We start from the raw sequence: 14,560 nt of genomic DNA, 5'->3' as shown, positions 1-14,560 counted from the left end.
CCGAATGGTAGAACTCAAAACTGATAGTGCGAACTGCCAACAGCGAATCTCAGGTATTTCCTGTGCTTGAGATGAATTGACACATGAAAATAAGCATCCTGAAGATCCAATGACACGATCCAATCCTGGAGCTGGTGGGCCTCGAAGATCTGCGAGAGAGTGACTATCTTGAACTTGTCCTTCCTGAGGAACTTGTTCAAGCATCGCAAGCCGAAGATGGGTTGGAACCTTCTGTCCTTTTTCAGGATCAGAAAATAAGGAGAGTACCAGCCTTGACTGCTTTCTGCTGCAGGTACCTGTTCGACTGCACCTTTCTGCAACAGTTTCTGAATTTCCTGAATGAGCGGATCTGGGACTTTCAAGGACTGGTCTCGAGAGGGACAGTCTGGTGGTCTCTTTAGAAAAGGGAGGCAGTAACCATGGGTGACAGTTTGTACTACCCAAGCATCTGTTGTAATACTTTGCCATTCTTTCAGATGCTGGGATAATCTGCCTCCCACTACTGTTGAATGTTTCAAGTTTTCAAAGTGGTTTTGTGGCACCAGTTGCTGCAGAAGGCAAGGCAACAGATACTTCTGCAGCTCCTCTGCCTGTACGTCCTCGACTGCCTCAAGGTTGCCTTCTCTATCCCCTCTGGTTAAATTGACATCTTGCTCTGCTAACTGAGGAATAGTAACGAAACAAACGATTTCTCCATCCCAGAGCAGTAGATGGAGCTGTTCGACCTTGTTGGGGCTGCCTAATGGCCGGAGTCAAAGATTTTGCCGCTGCTTTACACTACTGCATCTTTTCAAGACTTTCGCCTGCTTTAGATCCAAACAAGTAAGACACTTCAAACGGCATATTCCATAATCTGGATTGCACATCAGAAGCAAACCCTGATTTACGAAGCCAGGCAAATCATCTAAGCACTGTACAAGCAGACATATAACGGCTAATACAATCTGCAGTGTCTAGCCCTGACTGCAATGATTAGCACATAGCATCTTTACCGTCCTGAATAATGCTCATAGAACAATCCCTTTCCTCACCCTCTGTGAAGTGTTCAGATGCCATGGCTATCACCTCCCACAAAGTGAAGGTGAACTTCATTATAGCATAAATTGCATTTGTTGTTTTCAGTGTCATACACCCTGCAGAGAAAACTTTCTTTCCCATGGCATCGAGCCTTTTACCCTCCCTGTCCGGAGGGACTATGGGGCAGGCTGCTCCCTTAGATGCAGAAGTAGCTGCTTGCACAACAAGGCTTTGTGGACTCAAATGTTTCGAAAGAAACTCTGGATCCACTGACAAGGGTCTGTATTTTTGTGTGAAATCCTTGTGAACCACAGGGATGGTATCTGCATGTTTCCAGTACTCTAGAACTCCTTTTCACTGCTGTATGGAAGGGAAGGACTTGGTCCTTAGGAGGTACCCTGTCCAAAATATCTTTTAGGCCATCCTGTTCATATTCAACAGATGATCTACCCCATCCAAGGTATTCAATAACATTTGCCATTACTAACCTTTAAGATGCATCAGCATGACCTGGACCTTCAGGAGTGCCAACATTAACCCCGGGAGAGTTGTCTAGACCACTGGCATCCTGCAGGATGTCCACAAGGTCTCTCGTTTTAGATGCCTGGGATATTAGCTCCTCTGGAACACCATCAGTGCCGTATTCCATACAAAAACTATAAATAGGGCTTTCTTCCTCCACCTCTTCCTCATAAAGAGAGGCCATGGACTTAAAGAAGTATCTTTTTCCCAGGGATTGAAAAACCTTTGAAAAGACCTCGAGGGCTTTGACCCTGACTGTTTTGGTGTTGATAGACTCGACTTGGACTTCTTTGGCACTGACGAATGAGTCGGAGAAGGAGGATCCCTTTGAGGCGTCAATGCCATAAGAGGCACACAAGATGCCTTTGAGGTCATCAAATCCTTTCAAAGCCTTCAAGCTACTGTCCCTGCCCTCAGGTGCACAGTCAGTGGTTTTCATAGACGACACCCTGTTGGCCTTTCAAGCAATGGGATCGGGTGTTTCCAACGTCTTCATTTGCCGCCTTCTCAAACACCTATAACATCTGCCAGCAGAACTTTTCCAGTTCCGCTTGAATAGCCCCCTTTTAAAGAAATTGTACCAGTTTCTCTTCGGACGAGGAATCCATAGAGGATGACCTGGAGTGATGACTCCTTTTTTTTGATCTCCTCGAAGATGACGGAGAGGGCTGCCAAGATCTCGCACGCTTTGAACATTTACCGTGCCTCTTGACCCGGTGCAGAGATCTCCATCTTGGGTTCTTATCTTCGGACAAAACATTTGTGGGGGTCACCGAAAACAAACTCAGGGATGGTTTGCCCAAAGCAAGTTCCCCTTCCTCTCCTTTATCGCTTTTCCAGTCATAGACTGGCACAGGCCACAATCTTCGACGTTGTGGCCCACCCCCAGGCACCAGGGACATGCTCGATGAGGATCGATTATGGACATCTTAGCTACGCAGTAAATAACAGGCTGAGGCAAAAAAACGTTTCTAGCAGCTGTGCGGAAAAACAGAACTGAAGGCAACGGGCAAGGGTTGGGCCCTATATACCAGCATCAACGTCATACTCGAGAAGGACGGAGGCTCTCAAAGGATACAAGGTCGATGACGACGTATGGCGCCCTATGCTGAGAAAGGTTTCCGAGCTGCAAGCAAGATATCAGAGTATATCAAAGATGAGGAATAGGTGGGAGGACACAATCCATTCGAAGGATTGTTTGCAGGTCCACTCTTTGCGGACAAGTTGTGATTCAAGTTGGTTGGCCAATTTGCTGTGAGGAGTGTGTGCCACCAGATATGCGGAACATAGCCACCAGGTACGCTGGTGTGCTACTTGTGTCTGCTTTTTAGATTATACATGCAGTCTCGAATAGTAGCCTGGCACGGGGAGGAAGCCAATGTAGTTTGCATAGATGTATGTCAGGGCAGCTGGATATATACTCATACAGCATGGCGTGTAGAGGCACAAGCTTCAACAACATTCTTCCATCTTGTCAGTGGGCAGGCCAGGTGGAAGGAAAGACAGCCTTGAGGGTGTGACTGCCCTATATGGGAATGCCTAAAAAGTGGCTTTAACCTAAGGGTGAGCCAGAAAAACGTGGGAATTGAAAGAATGGCTCAGTTTTGTGTGGGAGCCTGAAAAACTGTGACAGTGGCTCTGCTCTACATAAGAGCTAGAAATATTGAGGAAACGAGGAACTTTCATGTGCAAGCTTGTGGTTCTGCTAGAGTAATAATACAATCCTGGTGCCCCGCTGACAGTCAACATCACAAGCTTTGTTATTCACAAATGTTCCACCGCTGCTATCAGTATCAGACTTAGTTCCCACACCCACTGCCCCTAATATACTTACTGGTGTCAGAGACATAATGGGTAACATATCATCCTCTGTATGCCCAATGTCTTGCTGTTGGCGTTGGAACAGAGGTTCGTCATAGTCAGGATGGGTTCAGGTTAATTTTTAATTAATGTCTATTATTGGAGATTGGGGACTGGGAAAGATGTCTCCTGCAGCCAGACACAATATCCCAGGCAGCACTAAACATTATTTTGCTGTGGAAACTAGCAGAGATACAGGTTTTGCGTTCAATGGCCCATCATATGAGTACTGCTGAACATACAGCCTACTTACTCAAGCCAAACTGAAGGGATTTATCCTTTTTCAAATACATGTGTCAAGTAGATATTCACCCATTACATGGGCTGCCAAACGCTTAATATAGCATTCTGTTTTAGCCCCAGATGCATTGGGGAAGAGAGTGTCACATTTGTGTATCTCATCTCTGCTGGACCATGTGAATTGGCATCAACACCAGCCCCACCCAGACTGCAGGTGGCAACATGGTGCAGTGGCTTATCCACTGTGAAGTAATTCAATACAATGGGACTCAATTGTGGTGAGAGTGTATGCTTATCTGTGCCTTCAAGTACTGGTTCTGTAGTGTGCAATGTTGTTCCAGTGGTGACAATGTTCCTGCCACAGAATGCCTGCTTGCACTGACAGCACTGTGAGAACTCCAAGGCTGTTTGTGAACGAAACTGTGCTCAGGCAATTGCTATCTTGGTACTGTACTTTGATCATATGAAACAATCCTACGTTACCCTGTAATTTAGTCTTGCCTTCCTCAGATATCACTTGCCAAGCACTGTGATTGTGTTAATGTGTCACTGTTTTTGTGTTCTAACATGCACAATTCACACGTCACTCTGATTTTCTGTTGCCCAACAGAAAATCTAGAACTGCTCTCAGATGTTGTTTTGTAACCTCTTCTGCAGAAATCATGTGTATCCCTCAAAACTCACATGGCATGGTGGCACTCTTTGATTTTGTGTTCTGTCCCACAAAAATCTCTCTAAAAAAATCAGATGCGACTGTGATTCTTTTACTCCCAGCTGGACCACCAGGAAAAACATATTGCCTCTAACTTTTCTTTAAACTATTGTAGACCCTGGAGCCCTAATATAAAGTTAATCATAATCATAATATCATATCCCCATTGTAAAACAATTCCCTTCCCTATACTCACCATGAGCACTAATGCCAGCTCCCTGCCTTCCCAAACACATTTGTGTGTGCCTTTATACAGATACTTGTCCCAATGGACATATAATGCTTTAATTCATATTAGTACATAGCGAGGATGTGATTGCAGCCTCCGAGCCAATCAGGAGGCTCAGAATTGGGGTTTTACTATGTGGTAAAACGCCCCGCACCAAGCCTCCTCAGAGCTGGAGGCCGCCATCTTCCTCTGCCGTGATCGAGATAAGTGCAACCCTGCACTCATCCACCCCACTTTTCCACATGGTCAACTCCCTTCCACCCCTGCCCCACTTACCTGGTGCTTCCTTGCTGGCACTGGGAATAGTATTCCTGCCCGGGGCATCCCGGACACAGCAATGGCCACCATAGAAAGGGAGAAGTGACTACGTGTAGTTCCCTTCTCCTTCATCCATGGTGACCATCTTGTTTTGTAGTTTTTAAGTTGAGAAACAGCAAACACGCTGTTCCTCAACTTTAAAAAAAAAACACTATTAGTATCCCGGTACAACGTGCCGGGATACCAATAGCAATAAACCCTGACGAGCAGGGGCTTATTATTGCCTAATTATCATGGTGATTGAATGCAAAAGGTAATGCAATGACCTTTATCTTTGCACATTACTCGTGTTGGCATTTGTAGGTGAAAAAGATTCACAACTAATTTTTATCAAGGTCTCTACTGATTGTCTAATGTGTATGCTAATCAGATAAAACAGCAACTATCCACCTCCACTCAACACTGATTACTGCTACCAATAGCTCTCAACTCACACGCTTTTGGCGGGTGGCACCCGCCTTGTAAAGGGCTGACTCACCCGCCAAGCCTCCTGCACGCCCGTTCATTCCAACGGGCGTCTCACCCGCCAAAAACAAAATCGGGTGTTTTCACCCGCCTTTGCGACACAAATGGTTGAGAGCTATGGCTACCTGTCCCGTTACATTTCTGTTGTCCTTGTCTTCTTGTTCAGCGCCCCGATGCCTGCGGGTTGCGGCGCTTTATAAACTTACAAATAAAAAATATAATAAAATATTGTTACATTTGAAGACCAATACATTTTTCTGGGCAGGTCTACATCCGCAAAGTAGACTTGATGGAGCATGGGATTTGCATAAATAGAGTTGATTTTAGGCTTATTGTTCTACTGAGAGCAGACAAGTTCGTGTGGGTAAATTACTGACCATTGAAACCAAATACCTCAGTTCTAATCTGGGTGCAACCAAATCAATGTGTGGTTCTGAGCAAGTCCTTTTGTCTCCCTCCGCTCTAAACTGACACTAAGAATAATATACTGTAAATAAGTAATACAAAAACATAAGTATAGTGTTCTATTCGATAATGCTCCAATTATAGGTTACCATGCCCACTCCCCATCACATTCTTCTTTCTGTAAACTGGTTTCAAAACGACACCACACGGTTCATTATACAGAATCTCATGTTTGAAATGCTCTCAATACAAGAGACTCCATAAAAAGCACTCTGTGGAGCTAGGTCCGGCCTATATCAAATATCAAAAATGAATAAAATACTTGCACTTAAGTTTCCTCAAAAATTGTCACGGCATACTGTGGACTATACCGCCTACCCCCTTTACAACGCTTCTCAATAAGCATTCTAGTGTGTTTAACATGCTTGTGGGAAATCCATCCGTTATCTGCTAAGGCCCCTAAAAAATCATTATGTGGACCTCTACTTTGAGGGTCTGCAGGACTCTGTTCCATGGCTTTTCAAAGTCCTTAATTAGTTTAGTGTAACAGTATAATGAATGTCTACTGCATGGACCTCTATATTTCACCCAGACAATCTTTTTGTGCACAAGTTTGTTTGCAGATTTTAAGGTAGCAGGGCTACACGCTTCTTTGACATGCTGAAGGAAAATATTGTCTTGCCCAAAGGAGGTTCCATCAAAGGTTTTCTACGTCTTAATAAAAGTCAATTTCAATAGAGAAGACACACGTGGTTGCACTGTCGCCCTCCCCGTCTGGCTCCCTGCCATAAACTTGGCCCTCTGCAATACACCTGTCCCTTCTATAGGGTGGTCCATCATGCTGCAACATGCCTCATAGCAGGCTGCAAGAAATTCGACCACATCTCTCCAATTTTGCGTGGTCTTGCTACCTTTCCTTGCAAGGATTTTTTTCAAAATCATCTCTATCACACACAAGACAACCATTGCACGAAGGCCTGCAACCTTGCTGCCAAGCTTACCGCCGCTGGTGGCACAAGGCTTGAAATAAAACTGGCATGCAGTGCAAAGACTAGGAAAGAGTCCTTCTCCTGCAAAGCAATGTGACAAGACGTTTCAACAAAGGCACTGATAATCCCCAATTTACAGTTTTGAACAGAGTTAACCCTTGCTGATGCTGTCAAAACGTAAAGAAATATACAAACCCTCCATATAACATGGAAGATTACTAAATAATAGTCCATACTAATTGGAGCACTCCTACAAACAGCGAAACCATAACAGTGCAATATTACAATAGTAGCTACTGTTCTGCTCAAGTCTCAAACCCATCAAGCCTTGGCAGTTAAACTCATTATCTGTCTGCAGCATATCTTGTTTTACCTAACCAACATTGGCAGCTCAGATTGGAGCCGTTATGCATAATGTCTATCTGTATAATGTTTAATAACGTGTGTAACAATACTCCTGGTCCAATCCTTGAGTAGATTGCCTGTATTTCATACCTTCTGTAAGAACAGATGAATTATCAGCGCCCACAAGCTGGGGTTGATTCTGAAGTTTGCAGCAGATAAACAATCAGACCCAGGAGCCTGCAATAATTTAAGGGTTGAGATACCATCTAGTATGCACATCACCATTGGTGTGTCGAGGAAAAACCACTTGGGTGAGGATGAATCTCTGGGGCCAAATGGGGCATGGAAAGAGAACTTGGAGGTGTGGAAGAAAGACTGAGCCGCACTGGGGTTGGGGGGTTGCTTAGGCGGCACTGGAGCAGTGAGGATTGACCACTGTGGAGGTGTGAAAGGAGCATGTGCAGGGCAAGTAATGAGCACAGGGGTGTGTGCAGGAGCAAAATATGGTGTGTAAAAGCAGCCCAGAATATGTGGGAGTGCACAAGGAAATTGGGCAGTAGAGTGAGTATGAGGACAGAATAAAAGTGGAAGGAGTGCATGAGATGCTGAAGTGGAAAAGACTTGGCTCATAATTAACTATTTAATTTCCGTGCATTTAGAAAGTGCACAGAAGCAACAGATGAGAGAAAGAAGGAGGAGCACAAAGGGGGGTAAGATAAAGGACAAGAGGGATGAGCATACGCCTGGAGAGAAGAGGCACACGGAATGAGCAGCACAATGTGGGGAAGCAGGAGCACAGAGGTAGAGGAAGGAATGCATACACAAGGGTTTGGGTGGGGGGCTGAGGTCTCTGTAAGCCACTGTGTGGTCTAAGCCTGTAACTCCTCACCCAGCAAGTTGTAGTCTCGGTCATAGAGTGGCCTTATGCTCCACAAGACACACTGTGCACTGATCACCTCCACAATAAGTGTGTGAATCGCGAACAGCAAGGCATTGACACAAAACACACAGGGGAGAAAAAGGAGCACATGTAGGAGGTAATGAACACGCAGTGTATCGAACGTAGCACATGGAAGTATCACATACTATGGCTGGAGCTGCCCCTCTGTCCACTTGTGGCTGCGATGAAAATTGCTTGCCTCTATTTAACTGGAACACAGTTTCATGGCAGACAAGTGCAGCAAGAAAAAACAAACATAACTGATGGAGAGAAACAACTCTCAATGCCACAGCTGGAGGACCCTCAATAATGGTTACTTAAAAATGCTTTATTATTTAGCCTTCATAAAAATCATGCTACAGGCCTGGCTGCTGCAACATGCCATTAGTTCAAGGGGACAGAGAAAGTGCCTGAAATAGAGGCAGGCCTTAAGCAAGGCCACAATGGGGTGGCTAAATCCGAACTGCTTTATACTTTGCTGAGCAGATTATTTACATTCCACTAAGATTGGTATACAATATGTTTAAACTAAAAGGTAGAGGGCTGATGGGTTTGTTACAAACAGGTACTGAGATACTTACAGCAGACAGGTAATGAATGTACTTGCATCAGAGACTTTAATTATCACACCATTTCTGAGAACTTTGAATATGTTGTACATGGCTGAAGGTTCAATTGTTTGGGAGACTCTCACTGTACATTTGCATATGATGATCACACTTAATGAACTTTGGGGATGTTTCTCCAGTAGTAAGAGTTATATATACCTCCAGTTCTAGTCAAATGTATTTCATAACATTAACCATGGCTCGCCTAAGTAGTTTATTATGGATAAGTAGCATTGGATCACGTAATTACATTTTTTTCTTGTAAACAGCAAATTAAAATAATGTAATATCTCACCTTTGAACATAAGCGTAGAAAAACTGCAACATGCAAACTTCCAATGAAAGATGCTTCTGAAACAATTCATAAAAGTACATTTTACTATGAAAATTTCACATTGTGGTAATTCGGTTTTAAAATAACTTAACACCACCACTCTGCATACTCTGATTACTAAATTAATAGCTTTCTTGCACAGTTTCATGAATGAAAAATGAATGATATTACAGTTTTCCAACACTACCTTCGGGTCAAAAACACACTGAAGAAAGAAGTATTCCACCATGCCACCTCAGAATAAATTATCAGACCTCATAAATTCCACCATTGTTTAAATGATCTGTGTTCTAAGCCTGCTGAATTATTCCAATGAAGTAGCGACCAGACTGGTCGAATGGCTGAGTCCTTCAGCGTGGTTGTCAAGAATAGATTGAGAAAACCTATAGGAACAGAGGATCGACTGTGAAGCACCTGAAGATCTGGGAGAAAAGGGAAGGGGTGGAGGGATAGGACGATGTCTGAACACCACTCAAAATGGGAAGATACCGATCCGTGAGGGGCCAGAGGAGGGGGGAGGGAGCCAGCATTGGTAAGGAAGAGTATTGTGGTCCTGGATTGCGTACTGGAACTATGTTATGCTATGCTGTTTTATTATGCAAACTCAATAAAAAATGATTTATTAAAAAAAGAATAGATAGAGAAAGGTTCTTGGGAGGGGTTGCCTGAAACCTACCCTTCCAACTACTTTCCCTCTCGGGACGGTCACTACTCTCCCTGGTCCACTGGTCCAGTCTCATTCCTTACCCACCTTCTGAGCCTGCCATAGGGTCATCCCGGCCCGCTAAATTCTCCTTGGCTTGTTAACTAATTATGGTCTTATTGGATCTTGTTTCTAGCGCTAATGGTACCTTTCATAGCTCTTCTGCATCGCTCCCCTTTGTGCTGACCACTGCCTCAGTGTCTATCTCTCTACTATCACCACCTTGTCCTGACGTCACTACTGCTTCCCAACTTCACCTCCTACTACAGCCACCTCCCCCAGTTTCCTCTTTTACTCTTGGTCATAGTGGCCTCCACTCATACACAAGCCGTGGGCCAAACTCTAGCCTCCTTTCATGACTACCCAAAACCCACACCAGTACCTCTAAATCAATGTTCTTATAAAATCCAAGATGGTAGTCCCTTTGCCTCCTCTTTCTCTTCTCATGTTATCACTACCTCCTTCAGTCTATTTGCAGAGATGCCACCTTCCACCCCATTAGGTCTCACCACCTCATCCTCATCTGCCTTCCCCACCTTTTCTTCCCTTACATGTTAGCCCCTCCTTCCACTTCAGTCCTGGTTTTACCACTTCCTCCTAATCTACAGCTGGTCAATACACCTTTCCGATCTCCTCTCAACCCTCCTGCTCCTTCCAGTCCAATCCTGACTTTTTAACATCTCTATTCACCACTTCTAGTTTTCCAGCCTCCACACAATCCACTTCTAATTTTCCAACCCCCTCACAATCCACTTCTGTTTACCCCAACTCCTTCTCCTGCCTCCTCTGCCTCCAACTCTTCAGTGGCCTTCAGTCCTGCAGTCTCCTGGTTGTCTTCTCCCTTCCAGTCTCCAGCCTTCACCAAACACCAGACTCCTGCAAGCCCCTATTACCAGACTGAACCGCCTGTAAACCCTCTGGTCTTCTTTTCAATGGCTACACCTGTGTAGTGTTGTCTGGGATGTGTTTTGATTGGGCGATATCCCCCTGGTCATAATGCTGCAGAGGGAGGCACAAAACCCTCTGCTAGATCATAGAAAGTTTATGTTGTACAAAGGAATCCATAATGAAAGTTGTTTGTTTAAGCCATTTTTCACCTTCTTTATACTTCCTTCTGCTCCACGATCTCTTCCAGCACTGCCTCTCCTCAACCCCACATACAACTCTCTCTGCTGGTTCATAGCACTTTGAAGTAGCTTGCTGAGCAATATAAAACACTAACAAATGAAACACATGTATTTAAATGTTTAAATTCTGAGTCGCTTGCGTTCATATTTCTGAAATGAAGCCAGTTGTTATGCAGCCTCAAGTCAACTACATAGCAAGAGTAAATAACTATGCAGTAAACAAGATAAATACTGTAGAGCTGTGCACGGGTTTTTTTTAGTTTTATCTGAAACTGGGGGAAGACAACTGTGTGCCAAATTATTCCTGTTGTAGGGTGGGCTTTTGGAATTAGTTATGTATACCGCATTTTTTTGGATTACTGTTTCCTTCCTGTAGAGTATTCAGCTAATCAGGCTTTTTCATAAACCTTATATGACAGCATCAGGCACACGCTGATTGGATGTATACTTCTGTCAATCATGTTCAACCAATACGAACGAGAGAAGAAGGAGAAGCTCAACAAGTTCAAGGAAAGGGGATACAAGGAGGAACTCTGTAGAGCAACTATCTACCCAAGAGAGAACAGGTTTGTTAACTCCTGAGCACCACTGCGACTGAGAATCCACTGGTTTTGTGAGCAAATACAGTGTACAGTATCATCTTGAAACATTGGCCTTTGCTAACCTGTGATGATACGTTTCAGAATCTGTTTCAAGATAAACCTATATTTGCCAATCAGGGGAGCAGCAATCTAAGAGACCTCCTGGTGAAGACAAAACCTAAAGTAATTACAAGATAAACCGAAAAAGGAAGGAACCTTCCCATGTATGACATGCAACAATTGCAACTACATCATTAAAGGCAACACAGTGACACACCCCAGGATGGGAGAGAAAATTAAAATCAAAGATTACACAACCTGCATATCGCAAGGAGTAATTTACTGTATTAAATGCCCATGTAGTCTATTACATATTAGACAAACTAGCACAAAAGCTTGCTTAAGATGGAATGAACATAAGTCTAATATAAGAACACATAACCATTATTCACCGGTTGCAAGACATTTTGAGCAGGCTAAACATCAAGTGTTGCAAATAAGGTTCCAAATTCTGGAAGTTGTCAAAGCAACCAATTTGAGAATCAGCTTTTCAAAGAAACTTGAACAGAGAAAAGTATATTGGATTGAAAGATTGGTTACAGTATCTCCTCGCAGTCTAAATGAGGATCTCGATCTACACTGTTTCTTATAAGAAAGAGAGAACTATATTGTTATGCACATGTGCTAACATCTTAAGCATGGGCACTAGACCCACAACAGTGTTGAAACAAATTTTGGTGTAATGCTTTGACTTTTGTGCAATAATGGCACACAGCTTACTCTATGCTCCTTGGCCAGGCAAACTCTGACACAAGATATAGGACTTCTACAAACTACCTTAATTATGTAACCATTATCATTGATTAACACAATAGATTAGTAGCAGATAGGAACTGCATATGTATTACATCCACTGACATTTCCATCTTACATAATGTTAGGAACAGTAGAAGGTATTCTAATCTGTAAGACTGAGCTGTACCTCAAAACAGATATTTGCATTAGTTGAATAACATAGTTGAAAAGACATATAGTATGGACACACAGTAACATGAGACTCCTACCAGTACTAGATCGCTTGTGTCTATTTCTTAAATTCACACCTGGACATTACATGGCATTTTCTCTGACAATGTCCTCTAAATGCCACAGATTTACCCGCCATGTGACTGCAGATAACGATTTAGCAACTACAACACAATGAAAATATGGTTGTGGTCTGAGAAACTGCCATATAAGTGAGAACCAGTTTGGTACATTGCTTTTAACTCAACAAGCTTAACAGATTGAGATGGTCTTATTTCATCCGAATAGTGAGTGACCAGTCCCCTACTTTTATAATTGAGCATTGGATACCTTTGCCTCAGCTACTACAAACAATTTGGAACTATTGCGCAACATAATGGCTAATTTATCTCATTGCCAAACAAGACGTGACGCCTCCTTTCATCACTAAACGACGCATCCTTTCATTACTTAATGCTTCATTCTTAATTGAAAAGAATGTTCACACATCATGAGCAGGATATTTGTTATTTTTAACTTTTTTGTGATATTACTAGACCACTGCTCTACCTTTCAGCTTTTGGCACCCTCTCCACATTGAGAGCAAGGTATTCTAAAACATTATACATTACACGTCATTATGGCCTACACATCACCATGGTAATCAAGACCCTGCGGGTGCTTCCGTCACTCGATGCTTCACCTTTAATTTAAAATACATTTTTATACATGATAAGTAAGTGAATTCTTACTTAATCTGTTTTAGGACCAGTCCATAGCTCTACCTCTAAGCGTTGTATACTTTCTCCTAACTGAGAAAGAGGTATTCTTAACCATTGCACTCCATGCGACATTATGGTATAGACATTACCAAGGCAACGGACAACGTAGCGTGCCCGGGCGTCTCTATGCGCGAGTACGCAGCGTTGTACCTAACTATTGTGTTACCATAACAATGACTCTGCACTGAAGATCGGCTTGTCTCCCTGGCCGCTCACACGCTGTCGACATCAGATTAACACTGAGAGAACAGCCACAGTAAGAGTTTGCGAGCGTAATCATAGTGTTTTTTTTAAATTGGCTAAATCTTAAAGAGCATTAGTAATCTCGTGTAAATTTACGATTTAGCAGCATCATGCAGACCAGACAGCACAGTAGAAGCCGACGGCCAGATGCCGCCACAATCTCTGTAACCCGGACATTCAAGGAATACAGTAAAGATTTAAACACCATCCTACTGAGCACGGTAGGAAACTGCATTCCACACCTTTCTATTCATACAGAGATACGATTAGATATTTAAATATAACAGGAACATAGAGCAAACTTGTGGCTAATATGCCGCTCCGTTATTACATGTATTGCAGAAGAACATGACACAGGTACACCATTGAACGTATGCATTACAGAGAAAAGCAAAAGTTATCACCAAGCAAAAAGAGAATAGTTTTTTTGGTTTTGAGAATCCATTGAACCTACACTGCAGAGAAACCAGATTTGTGAAGTGACACACACCCATATGCGCTAATTTGTTGAGAACAGAAGACTGCAGGTACTATGTGTATATTATTTTGTTGTCTGCAATATATATTAACTCGAGAGACTTATGTACAATTGGCATGTGTCATGAGCACTTAATTGTTCGGTTGATGCGATTTGCAACTTGATCTAAACAAGTATGTACATTGTTGTTTTGACTTTTCCTCTCCTATGCGCAAATAAGGAAAATGGCTTGCAGTGAACACACTACCTCAGACCCGCCCAGTTCCCCGGGAGAGGTGTGATTGCGGAGGCAGGACCCGGAAGGCTTCCACCACACGGGTGACTCCTTACTGAAGAAGACGGTAACTGCAGGCGAGAGTGGCTGTTGGACCGCATATTGGTGGGTCCGGCAATGAGAAAAGGCTGATCCTTGATCCCCAGTGGAAGGGGGTTGGAGTCTGCCAGGCAGACCCACAGAGCGAGAACACACGAGGGATCGGAGCTCCCGGCCCCATGAGGCACACTGGTGGTGAGTGGAGTATAACGTGGAGGCAGTGGAGGTGCCCATCCCCCATCCACAGGCTGCATTAGGCCTGGGAGACTCTGATCGGGACACATGGCTGCAGGGGCCTGGAGCTGCAGGACCATAAGCAGGGACTGGCCCCCCAAAGTGGGAAT

At 43.6% G+C, this 14,560-nt stretch overlaps 1 protein-coding gene across 5 annotated transcripts in view; it reads right to left on the bottom strand.

The window, feature by feature from the left end:
* The window catches only part of DOP1A (DOP1 leucine zipper like protein A), a 2,904,166-nt gene that overhangs the window by 1,017,194 nt on the left and 1,872,412 nt on the right, over nucleotides 1-14,560 (bottom strand). For 4 of the 5 annotated variants that reach the window (XM_069606321.1, XM_069606320.1, XM_069606324.1 and 1 more), the window contains one exon: nucleotides 8,946-9,001. In XM_069606321.1, the coding sequence (XP_069462422.1) occupies nucleotides 8,946-9,001 (56 nt within the window). The remainder of the gene's footprint in view (nucleotides 1-8,945; nucleotides 9,002-14,560) is intronic. The other variant, XM_069606322.1, reaches the window with a different exon arrangement.

This window comes from Ambystoma mexicanum, chromosome 4p (genome assembly GCF_040938575.1).
Source record: "Ambystoma mexicanum isolate Mex_15411 chromosome 4p, UKY_AmexF1_1, whole genome shotgun sequence".
In the NCBI taxonomy this organism is placed as follows: Eukaryota; Metazoa; Chordata; class Amphibia; order Caudata; family Ambystomatidae; genus Ambystoma; species Ambystoma mexicanum.
This window is presented reverse-complemented; position numbering and strand designations above follow the sequence as displayed.